This window comes from Vanessa cardui, chromosome 17 (assembly GCF_905220365.1).
Source record: "Vanessa cardui chromosome 17, ilVanCard2.1, whole genome shotgun sequence".
In the NCBI taxonomy this organism is placed as follows: domain Eukaryota; kingdom Metazoa; phylum Arthropoda; class Insecta; order Lepidoptera; family Nymphalidae; genus Vanessa; species Vanessa cardui.
Window position 1 is genome coordinate 989,941 of NC_061139.1, and position 19,812 is coordinate 1,009,752.

The 19,812-nt window shown below is 35.8% G+C and overlaps 2 protein-coding genes across 2 annotated transcripts in view; both read right to left on the reverse strand.

Moving 5' to 3' along the window:
* LOC124536819 (disks large homolog 5) overlaps positions 1-19,735 on the reverse strand; it is a 30,349-nt gene extending 10,614 nt beyond the window's left edge. Inside the window, exons 1-19 of the mRNA XM_047113438.1 lie at positions 19,108-19,735; positions 18,986-19,035; positions 17,844-18,136; positions 16,327-16,442; positions 15,722-15,841; positions 14,962-15,079; positions 13,880-14,025; positions 12,979-13,102; positions 12,126-12,238; positions 11,833-11,939; positions 11,008-11,147; positions 10,794-10,889; positions 10,330-10,449; positions 5,071-5,228; positions 3,975-4,159; positions 3,619-3,698; positions 2,921-3,051; positions 946-1,054; positions 413-503 (exon numbers count right to left, since the gene is read on the reverse strand). Coding sequence (XP_046969394.1) covers positions 413-503; positions 946-1,054; positions 2,921-3,051; positions 3,619-3,698; positions 3,975-4,159; positions 5,071-5,228; positions 10,330-10,449; positions 10,794-10,889; positions 11,008-11,147; positions 11,833-11,939; positions 12,126-12,238; positions 12,979-13,102; positions 13,880-14,025; positions 14,962-15,079; positions 15,722-15,841; positions 16,327-16,442; positions 17,844-18,136; positions 18,986-19,028 — 2,290 coding nt within the window. The 5' untranslated portion in view covers positions 19,029-19,035; positions 19,108-19,735. The remainder of the gene's footprint in view (positions 1-412; positions 504-945; positions 1,055-2,920; positions 3,052-3,618; positions 3,699-3,974; positions 4,160-5,070; positions 5,229-10,329; positions 10,450-10,793; positions 10,890-11,007; positions 11,148-11,832; positions 11,940-12,125; positions 12,239-12,978; positions 13,103-13,879; positions 14,026-14,961; positions 15,080-15,721; positions 15,842-16,326; positions 16,443-17,843; positions 18,137-18,985; positions 19,036-19,107) is intronic.
* Positions 8,822-9,970, reverse strand: LOC124536818. The gene has a single exon (XM_047113437.1). It carries the CDS (start codon positions 9,953-9,955, stop codon positions 8,993-8,995), a length of 963 nt encoding a protein of 320 aa, XP_046969393.1. The 5' UTR covers positions 9,956-9,970; the 3' UTR covers positions 8,822-8,992.
* Positions 19,736-19,812: the final 77 nt, after the last annotated feature.

A 19,812-nucleotide genomic window follows, 5' to 3' on the forward strand; every position in this document is an offset into this window, starting at 1 on the left:
CGAATTTTGCCGATGCGACATCTAAGTTGTGTCGTACTATACCTATATGTATATGTATGTAGAATAGGAGCTGTTGATTTTCAAGATTGTTATTAAGTATACTTTAAAGGTTTTTAGTAAAATTTTCGAAATTATCAAGTAATACGTTTCCTACCATTTCTTCTTAATCAGAGAATTGATCCAAAACGATTTGAGTGTAACAATATAGTGTAATATTAAAATAAATACTCGCGTATAATGAATATAATATTACACATAGTAACGCGATTATTACTATTTACTCTTGAACAGAATTATAAGACATTTTATCGCCTTACTTTTTTAAATATCATACTGGTCGTTATAATATAAAGATATGAGTTGTTTTCTTAATATTATTTGATTTGTATCGTGTATTTGTACATCAACTTACCTCTCTCCTGGTGTATCTTCCCCTGGCTCCCGGCTGCCACGTGATACACGTATCGTCTGTCAAAATCCGGCACACCGTGGTCTACGTGTACCTGAAACATCATATACATATTAGACGTTATAAACTATACAGTAGGACATAATGCCAAACAATACCAAACACTCATACCGTCTAATGATATGTTTCAAATCATACATATTATTCATTTCTAAACGGCTCATATGAATAAAGTCAAAACATATTCTGTAATTGATTATGGAAAAAAAATTAAACTTAATATTCTTTTTATTCGAATTGGATATTAACCGTCAATCTAAGTGGGCCAAGTCACTGAGCTCACTTAAGGCTTCAGAATATGTGAGATCTAGATGGTAATTATTCCGTATTTTTGCGAAATTTTACTCAAAATTAAAACCCACAGATTAAAGAGTCACTGCGTAAACTATGCTTCTTGTTTATTTGTTTTGAGTATAGTGGTGAGTGAGGGTTATTAATAAATGCATAAAATAAACATATTTCTTTGTGCTTGGTACCTTAGGCTCGGGCGGCGGGGGCACGAAGGCGCCGGCCCAGCTGTCGTCCGTCTGCGAGCAGATGTTGACCGTCTTGCCGTCGCCGTACGACTGCTCGTACAGCGAGAGTCTGCGGGATGTTTGCGCATAGTGAGGCAAAAATGCAAACATGTTTACTTCCGATTTTATCGGAATCGGTCCAGACCGGATGAAAACGCGCGATATTATAACGAAAAAATTTGAAAAAAATAACATTATTTCTGGTATACTAATGTGTTTTTTTTTTAATTAACATTTAATGACACCTGTATACAAAAAAAAAACTGTATTTAAAACAAACTATTTGATAGCTACCTACCCACGTAACTTTATTAATTCAAATATATATTATAAGTCACCCGCGGCTTCACTCGCCAGTTAGGATGTTGGTTGTCATGTGTGATACAATAAAGTAGCCTATATCTCTTGGCGTTAGAGTTAGCTTCATACCAAATTTCATTAATGTTGTCTTAAATTTTAGCGATTATTACACATTTAACTAAAACTAGTTATTATGGATTTTAATCGCGTATATAAATTATTTTGGACATCCCGACGTTTCAAGCACTTTACAGCGTTCGTGGTCACGGGTACCCGTAATATACGCGATTAAAATCCGTAATAACTAGTTTTATTTAAATTTCATCAAATTCGGTTCAGCGGTTTATCCGTAAAAGAGTGACAGAAAGAAATTTTGTAATATTAATCTAGAATTTTAACATTTTATTATACGCAATAAGAGTGGATATTTTAACTTATAATAAATATAATATGGACAAAAAAAGTTAACATAAGATTAAGACAACATCACTAAAAATGTTTCCAATTGCGTTTAGACAACTTTCTAGTATTTATAGAAAAAGCTAACGTATTTGATCATAGCAAACACCAAGTCACCTATCACATTATTCTTTTTACAAGACAGGGGTATATAATATTAATATAAAAAAAGCTTTTACTTATAACATACTCATAAATATTAAAATAAAGTATAATAATAAGTATTTTCACTAGGCTAAAAGTTCATCAAATTTAAACAATTGAACTAAACAGTGGTTATATTACCTTATTCCATATACAGTGATTACATTAAGCTGAGACCGTTCCTAACACTATGAATAAAGTACTGACACAGTAATCACACCGGAATAAAGCGATACATAGATCTGTTTCATGGTCTAAACTCAGCTGAATCGTGTAGATAATGACTGGATAGCTTTAATGTTTATCTAATCTTACAGATAATGATCTGATAACACTTCTAAAATAATACTATATACTAATTTTCATATATAAGATGATCATTAAAAATTCTTTTGGTGGTTGTCTTTATGCAAGCTCATATGAATAGCTATACACTTATCACATATTCTACCATCGACCAGAAATACTTGATATGTTTGTGTTCAGATTTGAAAGGTGAGTGACCCGGTGTGTTACATAGTCTTTGTCACTAAGATGAGTGGAGAATTGATGTTTTAAGAATAGTTTCTTACGACGCCAATGTCTATGGGTGATAGTGACCACTAACAGGTGTACCAACAACAAACAACATTGAGTCGAGATATTTGGCCATCTCGACTCAAGGTTAGAACGCGTGCATCTTAACCGATGATTGCGGGTTCAAACCCAGCCAAGCACAGCTGATTCATGTGCTTAATTTGTCTTTATAAATCATCTCGTATTCCACGGTGAAGGAAAACATCATGAGGAAACCTGCATGTGACAAATTTCATAGAAATTCTGCCACACGTGTATTGTTCCAACCCGCATTGGAACAGCGTGGTGGAATATGTTCCAAACCTTCTCCTCTAAGGGAGAGGAGGCCTTTAGCAGTGGGAATTTACAGGCTGTTGTTGTTGACCACTAACAGGTGGACCGTTCATATATGTCACCTGATAACGACATAAAGGTCGGCCCTGTCTGATGCCACTAGGGTCGTGGAAGCGACGCGTACCTGTTCCTGGGGTCGCAGCAGGGGTATAGCGGGCGCAGTACGGTGAGCAATACACAGTCGTAGTGCACGTCGCCCAGCAGCGCTGCCGCCTCTGCCGCGCTGCCCACGCCCTCCAGCGAACGGTTGTTGATCTGATGGCAAAGGCCAAGGCTATATATATCTATACATAGTTGTCGCCTGCGGCTTCACTATAGTCTGTTCGCGTTAAGAATGCAGTGAGTTGTAATTGTTTGTTTTAAAGACTATATGTATATTGAATTTAAAAAATACACATTAAAGTAAAAAAATCGAAATTAATTAATTAATATTTTAATCACTATCACTAGTGTCGTCGTTAGTATTTATAATAAAATAATTTTCAGCAACTTCATTATAATAAAACAATTTTCATTTTTTCATAATTTTCCATAACATTATCTAAATCCCACATGGCAATTTTGAGAAATTCATCGAATTTGATTCAGTAGTTTGGTCATAAAATAACAAGACAGAATCAGAAATCCATAATATTGATAATACAATTAAACAATTGTATTTTTTATGTAAAATAATAATTAATAATTATTTGGTACGAAGAAAAGTTTTTTTATACATTTTTTAATATACGTTGATTGAAAACGAATCCTTTCCAATGATAATAAACAGTAGAAATCATTTTTTTATTTAAAAATATAATACAAGTACATTTATACACTCACGCTCACAACTCTGTCGCCGACGTAGATATTTCCCTCCTTGGCGGCTGCGCTACCGCACGCTATTTTGCTTATGAAAATACCTGGCGACAATTTTTTACTCATTTAGCTTCTTCTACAAAACTTCACAAAAGGCGAAAGCAAAAATTTATTTATTTATTTATTTATTTATTGAAATAATTAAAACGGACAATATCCAATTACACTAATTATTAATTATTACATTTAAGAAAATTATATAAATTCACAGACAAAACACTAATTATACAAGCTAAATACAAAGCAAATGAATGACGACGAATAATTTACTAAGACAGAACGAGGTATCGTGTAATGGGATAGGTGGGCGGCGCACTGACCCTGCTGCAGCGTGAGGCCGCTGCGGCCGGCGCCCGCCACGCGCAGCAGCGAGCGGGCGGCGCGCGCGCGCTGCAGCGTGAGCGCCACGGGCCCGCGCGCCAGCGCGCCGCGCAGCGCCGCCGCGCACGCCGCGCCGCTCGCCCACGCCGACACGCCGCCCGCCGCCGCCACGCGGTCCAGCGCCCTGCACGCACACCGTCACCCACACTGCTCACTCTCATCCAACGGTACTGATTAGTTACCGAGATCCGAGGCCTCAAAGCCATCATTTTGCTACTCGAACATTAAAATTATAATAATCTTTAGTCGAGTAGGCGGCTCACGGAGATTTTGAATTGTCATGTAAGAACTAGCGCGCACGGGTTATTTTTGTCACGGTGACTGTTTCGTCACTCTTGCTAAATCCGTAAATATGTATGGAGTTGCGCGCACGTTACATCGTGACAATTGGGTGACAATTGAGTCCGCCGACCGGCGAACACCCCGTGACGAAACTGTAAGCGTCTTTACGTTTTTTCATAGCAATACCCGTACTAGTGACAAATTTGTCACTCTCGTCGTCAGTCTTTCGCTATCTGCACTTTGACTGCCGACTTTGGCGCGCACAAAATGGAGTCACTATCTATTCGAAACGTAAACATTCATGAAGACAATACTGATAATATGTTCTAATAGAAGAAGTGAAAAAGAGACCAGCTTTTTATGATAAATAATTGGAAGAGTATTTAGATATTCACGTGAAAATTAAAGCATGGGAAGAAATTAGTACCCAGTATTCTCTTCGCTTTCTTTTTCTGCCGAGTATCACGAGTTCACAAAGAACCACCGTCTCTTCGAAATCCATAGTGGCAAATGACACTTCGATTTCGAAAATATTTTGTCACTGTCTCTATTAATGAGCGCACTCCACTTTGGAAACGTGACGTGACAATGACAAACACTTTAAAGTCACCGTGACAAAAATCATCGGTGCGCGCTAGGCTCTTATAGTATTGAATTAGATGTAAAACTTATGAATGTACACAATCTGAATATTACTTAAGAAAACTCATGTTTGAAATAGTAACTGTGTAAGTGTTACATATATCTACTGACTTAATCTTCCCGTCGGCGATGGAGCCCTTCTTGACCGAGGCGACGTATACGCTGAAATCGTTCGGGTAGCAGGGCTCGTCTCGGCCGCCACACAGCTCGAGACCCAGGTCCGCCCCCATACCGCTCAGTTCCACGTCGATTATTTCCCATTCGAAGTCCTGAAACACCGAGAGCCAATTATTAGTTGATTAATTTTAAAAATACAATTATATTTCTTTCTTTAGGTGAAATTTTTTGTAATCTCTCAATGCAATTTGTAATAGCGCAATATATTTCCGTAAAGTCGCAAATTTCCCATAAAAATGGAACAATAACATTAAAACACTAAATCCAGTAATGAGACTGGCTAACTCTGGAGCACAATTATACTTGACGACCTCCATGGTCGAGTGGTTTTTTATTTTATTTTATTTATTTGTTAACATATATACAATAATATTTTCGTTTAAAGGGTGCAAACATAAACTCGAGAAGTTTTCCCGTGCACCCTGCGTCATCGACTCTAATCATTACAAAAGTAAAAATTGATTAAAAAAAGTACAAAAACTAAACTAAATTATACAGAGAAAATATAATGATAACATTAGTGACATGCAGGTAATATTACAAAACATTTTTATTGAAATAACTCCATGTCGGTAGGTGTATATATTTTTTTTTTCTTGTTGAGTGCGTATAGGGTGTTCGTATAATAATGTTATTATTTTTATATTATTTGTATTTTTAATATAAAATTGTTTTAGTTTAATATTTTTGAGTCTTATCTTTTAATGTTTTTTTTTTTTTTAGAGATTTGTTATAACTAAATATAAAAATATTTATTTACTAAATATACAAATAATAACATTTATAATTATTACAGAAGTTTATGTAGATAATTAGATAAGTTTACAATGCATTAATTAGATCAATTTTGTAGCTATGACTTTTTGATAATGTTGTTTTAATATAGTTTTTATATTTTTTAATGTTATTTTATTTTTTAGAGTTATCGGTAATTGATTGATAAGCTTAGGTACAATATATCCCAATGATCTTTTCCCATATAAATTTGAATAATTAGGTAATACAAGTTTTGAATTCGCAATACTACGTGTTTTCATATCTTCTGGATTCACTTTTCTAACCTGTTTTAAATTATCATTAAAATAATTTTCTATTAATAGAGTTAATTCAGTTTTTTCATGAATTGGTAATATCTTACAAAATGCAAATAATTTTTGATAATTGTTATGAAATTTACTTTTTACGCTAGTTGGAGATAGTTCTTTTAAAATTCGTAACTGCAGGAAATATATTCGATCAAGGTATGTCTTATATGTTCTTCCATAGCTTGACAGACCGTAAGATATTATCGATTCAGCCAAAGATGTATAAAGTAACAAGCGAGTTTTATACGGTATTTTAGATTTTATTAAGTGAAATTTTGCAAGTATTGCTCTTAATTTGGCACACACGTGATCGATGTGCGAGTTCCAGTTTAGTCTGTTGTCTATTACTAGTCCCAGATAGGTATGTGTATCTACAATATCTATTGGACTACAATCACAGAGCGTCGTGTTCACGCTATTAATATTTTGATGTAAGCAATCATGGGTGTGAATAATAAGCTTCGGTTTAAAAGGACTTCTATTTTGACTGGAGCTTATATACATTAATTTGGTTTTGTTAGCGTTAAGCACTAAGCCGAAATCGTGTGACCATCTGACGAGTACATTAAAATCCGTTTGGATACGGTGTAGCGCTTCCGTTATATTTCGTCCGGCTGCTACTAGGCAGGTGTCGTCGGCAAATTGATAAATTTCACTTCTTTTTATTGCATTTGCGAGACTATTTACATATGTCAGATAATGAAGTGGACCTAGTACAGAGCCTTGAGCTGTGCCTTCTGTCACTTGTACAGTATCACTATCTACATTACCTACTCTTACAAGATACTTTCTATCGTGCAGGTAATTTTCACACCATACAAGCAATTTGCCTCTGATTCCACTTTCATTCAAAGCTTTTAACAGTATGTCATGTCTAAGCGTATCAAAAGCCTTGCTGTAATCAATGTATACTACCAGTACATGTTCTTTGTTGTCTAGATGTTTATATATACTGTCAGTGAAGGCTGATAAAAGCTGCGTGGTACTCTTACGAGGTTGGAAGCCATACTGTTTGCTAGATAGAATATGGTTACTTTCGTAAAATTTATGTATTTGTTGACTAATGTATTTTTCGGCTATTTTATCAATAGTAGGTAATATAGTTATAGGTCTGTAGTTAGTGTAGTCTGCTATGCTACCTTTTTTATGAATCGGTCTTACAATTCCGGTTTTTAATATAGGTGGATATTTACCAGTTATGATACTTGCATTAATTAATTTCGCCAGGACTTCTTTAATTTTTTCACATATTTTCTTAATGTCAATAGCTCTTATATTATCTATACCGGGGGATTTATTATTACTTAATGACATAATAATTTTTTCTACGGATTTAGCATTTGCAGGTTTATAACGCATAGTTACATTAGCTGAGACGTTGTACGTTGATTTGTCAAGTAATGGTCTGGAACATTTAGGAATTATTTGTTTTACACTGTTACTAAACATGGAAGCGAAGTTATTTGCAATTTCTTTACAAGTATTACTTTGATTTTCAAAAGCATTTCGTAAAACGTCATCAACTGAGGACTTTATCCTACCAGTAATGCTATTTAGAATATACCATAGTCGACTATGATTATTTTTATTGTTAATGATATTTAATTTAATATTGTCGTTTTTAGTTTTTTGAATCAGACTGTTTGCATAGTTTCTTGCTTTGTTATATTTTTGTCTTAATATTAGATTATTTGCATCTTTTATCCACTGTGAAAAAAGTTCGTCCCTGTATTTACATACTCTTATAATTTTGTTGTTGATCCAATCGTTGTTCATACGTGTTGTATTTGATTTTATTTTGATTTTATATTCAGATTTTTTGTAACAATCTGTAAAGCTTTTATGTATATAATCATAAATAGTTATAGGGCAATTGGTATTATATATATTTTTCCAATCTATTTGATTTAAATAGTAAACTAATTTTTGATTATTTAGAAAAGTTTTATATTTAGAAGCAGCCTGTATATGCACTCCTATACAAGCTAGTATAATAGCGCGGTGGTCGGCCAGTGTCGTACCGATAGCCGCAGTGCAAAGTTCTTGTGTGTGGGATCTTGCGTATATGTGATCAATGCATGATCTACTTAGCTTTCCATTACACATTTCAATTCTTGTGTGTTCAGTTATCCCACATACAAGGCCCATGCTATACAAAGTGTTATTATAAATATGTTTTACAGGATTGTCAGCTTTAAGGTTTATATTAATATCACCCATTAAATATAAATCGGTATACTTATTAAACATTGCAATTTTTTCTCGGAGTTCATCAACAAATAGATTCTTACTTAGACTGGGAGGGCGGTATATAGCAAAAAGTATAGCTGTATAGTTTGAATTTGTGGTAATTGTGCAAATTATGCTTTCAAAATATTTCGATCTTGTATTTTTTATGCTACATTTGTGTTTATCGCTTATATATACTATTATACCACCCCCTTTTCGTGACTTTCGTAATGAAGTAAACATTTGATATCCCTTAATATTATATAAACAGCTAATTGTTTCTGAGATATTTGCTTCCGTAAGTACAATTACATCAAATGGTTGGTTAGAGGCCATTATACATTGTTCGAGAGTTACAAAGTTTTTGTTAACTGATCGGATATTAATATGAATACATAACAGATTAATTTGGTTATTAGGTAAACAACTTAAAAAATCATTAACACTGCTACAATCTCTAATTTCATAAATTTCTTCTGACAAATTATCCATATATTTTTTATAGACAGATAATATTGATAGACATATTTTTACATTTTTACTTAAGCCTTTTTATTTATTATTGTGTATAAATCATCCATTGTTTTCAATGTGTAAGTTTTTTCATTTTCATCTTTACGAGCTCTAACATATCCTTTTTTAAACCACACGAATTTGAAATTCTGATTTATTTTTAACTCTTGCTTAGCATTCCAAAAAATTTTTTTATTTAGTTTCGTCATAGCTTCTCTAATATAAACGATATTGTTGTTACCTTTATCAGTGGGGTTGATGTCCGATACCGTAGTTTTAGTACCTTTAGCTGCAATTATCCATTTTTCTTGAGTTGATTCGTCTTCCAGTTCAACCTTTATGATCTGGTCATTTCTACCTTGAAGTCTTCTTACACTCTTGATTCCCCCTTTAGGCACTTTGAGTTTAATAGCTACCTTCTCTACGATTTCTTTAATTTCTTCATTCTTCTGGTATGGCACATTAGCAATTTCGATAAATTTCGCGAGCTTTTCTTGCTCTAATTCCTGTAGTCGTTGTTCGAGAGCTCCCAGACGAATTTCTAAATTGTTATTTTTATTTGTAAGTTCTATATTCTTGCGTTCTAGATTTTTTATAGTTTTCTTAAATGCATCGATGCATTCTACTACCTCATCTAGTTTCGCGCTATGAAATTGTAGTGAATCATTTAATTCTCGTAGTTCGCTTTTTATAGTTTTCTCAACTTCTTTAGTAATATTCTTAAGAAATTTATTTGCGTTGATTTGCACAGGAGATTCGTCATCTTCTTCTTCCTCTTCTGGAATAATGATTGACGCATATCGTCTTGGCGACTCTTGCTGACACTGCTGACATGTCCACTCAAGGCTAGGAGCTGCCTTTAGAGCAGTTATCTGTTTGTTTGTTAGACCTGTACATTTATTGTTAAGGTGCACAATCCGCTCACATTTACTGCACTCCAGTCCGGGAGAGGTCTTTGTGATATTCTTTTTACAAGCATCACACTTCGACATCGCGGGTAATTAGGAAAAAAAAAAAAAATAGTAACGTAAAATGTTGCGTAGATATATCGTGCTATGCGTTCAACGGTTCGTCAATGACTGTTTGTACACCGGTTTTCATGGGTACGCCACTCTGAGGTCCCGGGTTCGATTCCCGGCCGAGTCGATGTAGATTACCATTAGTTTTCTATGTTTTATTGGGTCTGGATGTTTGTGGTACCGTCGTTACTTCTGATTGTCCATAACACAAGTGCTTCAGCTACTTACATTGGGATCAGAGTAATGTATGTGATGTTGTCTCATATTTATTTACTGAGTATTAAGTACTGAGTACAAAAGTGGTAAAACTTCCAAGAGCATATAGGGTACAGAGAATGAGAGGCGACCTGCACGTCGGCGGCGTCGCGCGGCTTGGCGGCGCGCGGCTCGTCGTGCGAGCGCTTGGCGTCCTTCTTGCCGCCGTGGCGCCGCGCCTCCGCCAGCTCGCCTACCATCTGGTCGCGCTCCTGCGAACACGTGTCACGTCAGCTCTAGCGTGCGGGTGTGCACACACTCGACTTTCAGGACAGACGCAGAAATAGTCGAAATTATTTTGAAATTGTTACACTAATGAAGATTGCCTGTCTCATTGGACGAGACTTCTAGGTCGGGTCGATAAAAAGTAATTGGGTTTCCAATTGAAAAATTGTTGCTTTTGGAAATTAGAGGCGTATCTTGTGCTTGATTTTATGAAATAGAGAGTATTTATGCTCTATATATTAGTTGACTAGTCTCTTGTTCGCCGTGACCGAAATGGGTCGGGACGGCATTAATAAAAATACATATTTTCAGCATTAATTAAGGATATTACCTTTCTCAGTCGATTACAGAGAGCCTTAACGCTCTCTCGCTCCTGCAGCAGCTTATCCCTCTCCGAGAAGGCCCAGTCTCGCCTGCGCTTGGAGACCTGCAACAGGAGGCTGTAAGTGACCGGGCGGCCGTGGGTGGCGTTGGGGGGGCGCGTGTAGAAGGCTGTAAGTGCCCGGGCGGCCGCGGGTGGTGTCAGGTGGGGGGGGGTGTCGCACCTCGGCCTCGCGGTGCGCGTCGTGCAGCTCGGCCTGCAGGCGCTCGGCGCGCGCGCGCAGGCGCTCGATCTCCTGGTTGGCCTGCTCCACGTCGTCCACGCGCTCAGCCTCCGCCGCGTCCACCGCCATGCCCACCAGACCTGCGAGACCCACCGTCAGTTACGTACCAGCCCGTATATAAAGTAAAAAAGTAAAGTAACAGCCTGTACATTTCCCACTGCTGAGATAAGGCCTCCTCTTCCATTAAGGAGAGGGTTTGGAACATATTCCACCGCGCTGTTCCAATGCGGGTTGGTGGAATGCACATGTGGCAGAATTTCGATGAAATTAGACACATGCAGGTTTCCTCACGATGTTTTCCTTCACCACCGAGCACGAGATGAATTATAAACACAAATTAAGCACATATATATAGTGGTGCTTGCCTGGGTTTGAACCCATAATCATCGGTTAAGATGCACGGCGTTCTAACCACTGGGCCATCTCAGCCCGTATATACGAGCCCGATTTGGGGCTCCTTCTATCACATCACACTAACTCTAGTATTAATTATAAACACAAATATGATATAAAAACTGATTAATGCCCGAAATTGAACTCGTAATCATACTAGGTTATTTTGATTATCTAATACATAGTTAATATTTCTACCAGTACTAACCTTGAACTAGTCTATGAACACAAGTCACACATTGTTGAATATGTATATGTCTTACCATTAAACATTAAAACATAATTCGATTGGGATAAGAATTGATATTTCGAAATTTGAAGAATTTTGTGCCTACACTCCATTTCAATAGTAATAAATAATTAAATGAAAACCTTGTAATTTATCCATCGAGGGGTCGTTGGAGTGTTGTCCGTTGAGGAAGCCATCAGTTCCGACTCCACTCGAGAGGCCCAAGTGGTGATATGCAGAATTATCTTGTCTGTGGAAATAAAACAATAATAAATGTGAAAAAAATATACAAAAAAAAATATTTATTTATTTGACTGATGATTATCTTGTATCCTCTCCATGGTTCAAACTATCTCCTTACGACATTGCATCGAAATCGATTTAAGTCGATTAAGGTGACAGTAATTTTAAAAAATATTAATATCGAATTACCAACCTCGATTTGCCCAATGTGGAGGTGTTCTGTGGAGTCTTCAAGTCGGTACATTCTTTGATAGCGCGATCGCGGTCGACCAGCGCCGATTCTATCTCCCGGCGCAGGCTTTCGGCCTAATTACGAAGAAAACAAATATGATAATTAATTATATGTTATGTTTTAATACACCTTTATAAAATGTTTGGAATTGCAAGCATGTTGGAGTCTGCAAAAATATTGTTTTTTTAAACGATAACTTCGCTTATGATACAAGGCATACAATATACTTTTTTTAATAATTATTCATTTAAATATTTTTCCTCTGTAAAAAAAAAGGAACGATGGTCTAGTAAACAGATATGTTATTAACGCGCAAAAAGTGAAGACTATAAAACGTCCTAATTGGGACGTTTTCCTTTAATCGTTTTACGTAATAATACTTTATACTACATCATAATTACGTAGTAATACATTTTGCGTAATTAAAACATCTAGTTATCCCTTTTACTTATTGTTTTTATCAAGCTATCCTTTTTACTTTAACGAAATGTAAAATAAACGGTCCCCGGCGCGGCACACTATTTTCTGTTGTTTAGTGTGGATATAACATATCTGTTTATTCGAATATCATATTATATTATAATATATTATATTATATTATACTGTATTATATTATCGTTTAATTTTTTAAGACTATCTTATGTTTTTTGTACACCTATATCATTCTTTCTTGTACATCCTAAGGTTGGCTGGTAGAGAATGCAGTAGCATTAAGCCCGCCTTTTAATACTTTTGTATTGTACAATAAAGCATTAAAATAAATAAATATCATTGATTGAAAGTAGTGTTGGTAGCAACCGATGTCGGCGCGTACCTGCAGTGCGGTGGCGCGTTGCTCGTCGCGCGAGGCCTGCAGCGCGGACTCCAGTGCGGCCACGCGTTTGAGCGCGGCTTGCAGGTCGTCAGACAGCTTCTCCATTTCCTTGTGCACTGTGTCCCTGTAATACGCCCTTCGCATTTTCACATCTCGCTGCCTCCCGCATTCCACTGCTCTACTTTTATGAGCCATTTATTTTAACTTCTTCTCAACCCACCAAAATGCCCCCTGCCCCGATTCCGTACGTGCTTTTTGTTTTTTTTTATGGTATAGGTTGGCGGACGAGCATATGGGCCACCTGATGGTAAGTGGTCACCATCGCCCATAGACATTAACGCTGTAAGAATTATTAACTATTCCTTACATCGTCAATGTGCCACCAACCTTGGGAACTAAGATGTTATGTCCCTTGTGCCTGTAATTACACTGGCTCACTCACCCTTCAGACCGGAACACAACAATACTGAGTACTGTTGTTTGGCGGTAGAATAACTGATGAGTGGGTGGTACCTACCCAGACGGGCTTGCACAAAGCCCTACCACCAAGCTTTTCAATTATCTAACAGATGATTTATAAATAGCCATCGTGTAGGTATTTTGACATTTGAAATCATTGAGATAGGCAGGCAAAATGGAAGTCACGAGCAAATTGAAGTACTTACTAAGGATTATATGAAATGGCAATAAACATTGTACCGTCGAGCCTTTTAATTAATTTATAAATAAATATGAGACAATATCACATACATTACCCTGATATATATGACAAGACAACATAGAAAATTAATGATAGTCTATATCGACTGGACCGGGGATCGAACCCGGGACCTCGGAGTGGCATATCCATGACAACCGGTGTACACACCAGTCGTGGACTATCCATAGAGTGCGTGCTCACCTCTCGCTCATGATGAGCGTGTACTCGGCCATGGCGGCGTTGCGCTCGTCGGTGAGGCGCTTGATGTCGCTGCGCTCGCGCACGCCGCCCTCCCACTGCCGCACCACGCTCGCCACCTGCTGCTTCAGCGCGTTGCGCTCGCGGATCTGCACGCACACACACACACACACGCATGTATTGCAGCTGCCTTACATAGCACTCTGTGCTCGCGCCTTGCGCTAGCCACAGGCACGACTATGTCACATGTGCAACAATTTGTGGAATGATTAATATTTCTTACAGTGCCATTGTCTATGGGCGGCTCTGACTACTTAATTTGGGCTGACAATTATTGTTTAAATATTCACAAATATCCAGTGTTTTATTATTCGATTTTATAACTCGGAAGAAAAAATTGGTTTTTATTGATATGTTTTTCTAAATTAACTTTTGAAGTTGCATTTTCGACAAATTTTGAAAAAAGCTAAAAAACGTGATATCTCGTATCTGGTTCACTTTTGGATCAAGCATATGGGGGTTCAAAATAATGCAAATATTCACCCTTATCACTTCCTAGCGGATGTACATCAAATTACCAATAACCCTATATATAAAAAAACCCTCTCTCTATCTCCTCCTCACCCTTTAACGCGGAACACAGCGATGCAAAATATGGCTATTAGACAACAAATTTGTGTCGTGGTGACATATGTTCAAACAAACCTGCAGAAAGCCACACCTTGTATATTCACCTACCTTCGTATATTTTTTATCTTTCCTACATAATGCTATAGGATGTTTTATTTAATAACAACAACAACAACAGCCTGTAAATTCCCACTGCTGGGCTAAAGGCCTCCTCTCCCTTTGAGGAGAAGGTTTGGAACATATTCCACCACACTGTTAAAATGCGGGTTAATGGAATACACGTGTGGCAGAATTTCTATAAAATTTGTCACATGCAGGTTTCCTCACGATGTTTTTCTTCACCACTGTGCTTGCCTGGGTTTGAACCCGCAATCATCGATTAAGATGCACGCGTTCTAACCACTGGGCCATCTCGACTCGATATTTAATAAAAATGTTGGCAATTGTAAACATACCACTGCGTTCCTCTCTTGTGTCAACTCGTGACATTGTGTCTTCAGCCTACTATTTTCTTCTTGTACGATTCGTAGGTTCTCCAGAGTGGCATTGTGATTTTCTATTAAGTCGTCATACCTAAAACCGAAAAGTAATAAGTGATTTACATAGTCCAGCTAATATTAACATTTATTACAAAACTTCGGAGATTCTATTTTCGAATTTTGGTTAGTGAACGCAAAGACATAAATAGGCTATTTTACTGGTTTTTAAAATCCATTTTATATTATTTAGTAGAGGTTAAGAAACCCATTAAAAGTTGTTTTTTTATTTCTAGTACATATTTGCCGAAAAATATCATATTAAAAATTCCATTTTTAAATAACGCGCGAAAACGCTACTTGGACAATATGGCGCTACAATGGGGTCGGTGACGTCACTTTGCTGTATTTTAATCTGTGGTACATATAGTAGAAAAGCAAGGTTTACAAAAAAGTGACTTCATCGTAAGCCCGGCCAATCATGGGTGTTTTGTGTTACGTGACAAACGTTTGAAAAAAAATGCATTCTTATTTATTGATTTTTGAATAAATTGAGTATTATTTTCAAGTTTCGTTACTAAATGACCATTTTTAAACTCATAATATACACTGATTACAATAATTCACAATTTATTTTTTGCATTGTCAAATAGCCTATTTTATTAAGTTTAGGTAACCTCTTTTACAAGGAAACCCTAATAATGTTAACTTTTTAAAATATTTATTGAAAGCATAAAACCTCTTTTGGAAACAATCGAACTCTTCCTTGAGAGCCTCGTATTTCCTGAGTGTATGGACGAGAGCGTCCGAACCCTCCGCGGTGCCGCTCTGCTGCAAATGCTGCACTTCGCGCTCGAGTCTGAAGTCAATATTACAACAAAGTTAAATATGAGCTGAGACGGCCCAGTGGTTAGAACGCGTGCATCTTAACCGATGATTGCGTATTCAAACCCAGGCAAGCACCACTATATATATATATGTGTTTAATTGTGTTTATAATTCATCTCATGCTCGGCGGTGAAGGAAAACATCGTGAGGAAACCTGCATGTGTCTAATTTCATCGAAATTCTACCACATGTGCATTCCACCAACCCGCATTGGAACAGCGTGGTGGAATACGTTCCAAACCCTCTCCTTAATGGAAGAGAGGCCTTATCTCAGCAGTGGGAAATTTACAGGCTGTTACTTTACTTTCTTTACTTTAAATAACCACATTCGGTCCATTCATCATCAACAACAAATAGGTATTAGTCCTAAAAGTCCAATAAATCATTCATTTGACTAGGTAGTCTAGGTAATAAGTAATATTTTATAGTTAAATAATTTCATGTAATTGTTTTTACCGTTGATTGTCATTGAGCAAGTCGCCATACTTGCCGCGGAGGCTGCTCGCCTCCTGAGCCGATACTTCTAGCTGATTCATTGCTGCCCGGTGCTGACCACGGAAGTATTCTAACTCCTGACGATAACAAAATACGCAGACATGTAATAAACACATTCGTCAATATGATATTCGTTACGTATCAAAGAAATAACGATTACAAAATTCATTCATTCATAAAACCTAAGTCAAATAACTTACCAGTTCTGAATAGCTGGTAAGTTAAGAGTTTTCAGAAAGTTCAGTAAAGTCTTTCAGCTGAATTTCAATTCGAATTTTTAATGAGCTATTCGGAAAAAAGTATTTCATATTACGCTCTGAAGTCGTACAAAATGAAAAACCAGTTAATATTTTTCGACGAAGCAATGAATATACTCTCAGTAATATATAGGTTACTGGGTCAAGTTTGCTTTTAGCGAAGTTCATTTCTGAAACGCAAATTCCGTTGAATAGCAAAGAGTTTCAACATTACTACCTATAGCTTCGTTTTGCCTCTGAATAGAAGAACTAAAAATGTATATTCAATCCGCATCTAAGTTTATAGAAACAGTTACGATAATGATGATCTCAAAGTATAAGGATTTGCTTTGAGAGATATATATTTCAACATCATTTATTTTTATTTAAATGAATGTCGTTGAAACTTTAACAAATATTATACAGTATTTTATAACAAGAATAATTAATGAGCTTAGATGTTGCATGGATGCGAGTAGTCGGAGAAAGATCAAAGTGGCGTCCACTGTAAAAAGCCTTTGTCCAGCAGTGGACAAAAACGGGCTGATGATGTGATGATCTATGAGCTTAGATAACCCTTAAGATAGGCTTGGATCTTAGATAAATGGTTTGAATTCGAGAAAAGACCTTTAAACTTTCAAGTATTTCATTTATGTGTTTTTTCTAATCTCATACTCGACGGTGAAGGAAAACATCAGGACGAAACCTGTATGCGTCAGCTGATAATCTGACAGGCATGTGTCCACCAATCCAAATACAGTTGCATAGTTGAAACTCTGAACCTTCTCCTTAAGAATATAGGAATTGTTATCTCTTTCTAACATATAGTGTTGAAAAGGATAGTATTACTTATTTCTGTCAAATCATAAATTTAATTCAATAAATACATAAATGATTCTTCCCCTTGCTGAATCCATTTTGCTCAAAATACAAGCTACTAATGATAATATATTTGTCTTATATTACAGTCACTTTACTGAAAGAATAAGAAATAAATACTCGAATTATAGTAAATAACATATGACACTCCTTTTTGCATAGCTATACAACAAATGTTGGCATAAAGCTTATACATAAATCAATGTATCATCATAGAGCCACTTTGTAATGTTGCTAGTTAAAAAGTCACTTACTCTTGGCCAGTATAAATAAAGGCAAATCTTAACACCAAAAAGGGCCTTTTGCTCCAAATATAATTAATTATTATTTATTTAAAATAAATTAATAAAAAAATAAACACACCTTCATAACATGCTCACACCTCCTTGATGTCTCTGTGTGTTGTCGTCTCAGCTGATTGAGATCATGCAGAGCCTTTTCGCACTGTTGTTTCAAGGTCTCGTTTGCCTGCTTGTTGATGACGTCATACTGTCCAAGCTCGTAGGGAGCGCTCATAGCATGCGTATGACTGGAGTAGTTCGACTTGTCGTAGCATTGTGATGAAGAGAGCACGTCATATTCGATAGGCAGTGGTATGGACGTTATTTGGGTGTTTGTGTGACGTTCATTGCTCACGTAGCTATGGGATATTGACTCTAGAATATGTAGAAAATCACATCACATTAAATACACAGTTCATTTCAGTTTCATTACTTATTTTGGACAAATTTATTAGTTATTGAATATGTCATGTTTCCTAACACTAATTAGACTATTTATTATTTGTTAAATAAAATAAATACACTTATTACTTTTACAATAGTTACTGAACTGATATGATATATGAGAATTGACCAAGACTAACTCGGTAAAATCTAAGCTATAAAATACTTTAAAATTACTTATATCATACTATATAACATGATATATTTTTTTAAATCCTTTATTTACCCAATGTCACCACAGCTTGTAGTTTTGGGTATAATTTAAGTATTAGTAAACTTTATTCATAGACATTGGACGCTAATAATAAAATTATTTAAGAAAAGGTAAAATTAATTTATGCTTAATTTTCTTTAAAAATATTTAAATGCAATATTTATTTATTTTATTAAAAAGTAATTGTTATAAAAAATTTGGTAATATTTACTATATCTTAACTACATATACTTTTATATTTGTTTCACTAAAATGGAATATTGTATAAAAATGTAATAAAAATTATAAAACATAAAGGAATATATCCAGTATCTGTTTTAATTAGACTACTTGTTTACATCTAATATTACATTTTTATTAATTTTTGCTGATACAAACCTATATAGTATTATTTACACAATAACACTACATATTATATTCACTAAAATTAGTACAGGTACTTTCACAGATTAAATAAAAGTTTGTTATTAAATCGTTACCAAGTATACTTTTTTGTGATAAACTTATTTATTATGTGTACAAGATTTGTTTATGTTATTAGAATGTTGCTTGTTGGAACAACTTACCATTACTCCCATTGCTTTCCAAAGAGGAAGTGCCGGATGCCATAATATGTCTGAAATTGTTTTATTTATTTAATAAAAATTACTTAGAAGCGAATTGAAATTAATTTAACAATTTACTATACCTTCACTATTACGCTCTATGTCCCATTGTCTTCGAACTTACAAAAAATGATCTAATAAGAAGGTTGAGGAAGCTTGTGTTTGTTTTATTAATTATTTTTTTCTTTGATAAAATCCAAATCTCCTAGAGTGCTTGACACGGTTTTCACGCTCTAATGATGGTTGCAAAACTTCTAAACCACAAGTGTTGGTTGACTGTTGCAACTTTACTGTTTACACAGGACGAAATCTATTCGACATTATGCGACGATTTGCCAGAAACTTCTTGGCCACCCGCGAATATCTGATAACTGTACACCGATACGGTCCATAAATACCATCACCGAACATTCAAAACACCGAAATCGCCACAAAAACTGTCCTTTCGCTACGAATATGGTTTTCACGGCAAAGGAGTTAATGCTTTTTCACAATGTAAACAGATCGTTTATTACGAGAGCCTTTAAACCAAATATGAAAACCACGCAGTTTTTACAATAATTATAAGCTCAAATAAGAAAACAAAACTATTACACGTATTTATCAGTACTAATTTGCCAACATTTCCCGTTTCTGTTCTCTACCTTTTTTAGCAAGTAAATGAATGAATGAATGACGGACACAAAAGAGGACGACATATTTAGGAAGTGTTGTCAATGATAAAATATTAAAATCCTAGATCGGATACAAGTTTTCGTTCAATAATTAAATATTTAACTTCAAATTAT

Coding starts and splice junctions, on each gene's coding strand:
- LOC124536818 (XM_047113437.1), bottom strand. CDS start 9,955: ATGTCGAAGTGTGATGCTTGTAAAAAGAATATCACAAAGACCTCTCCC.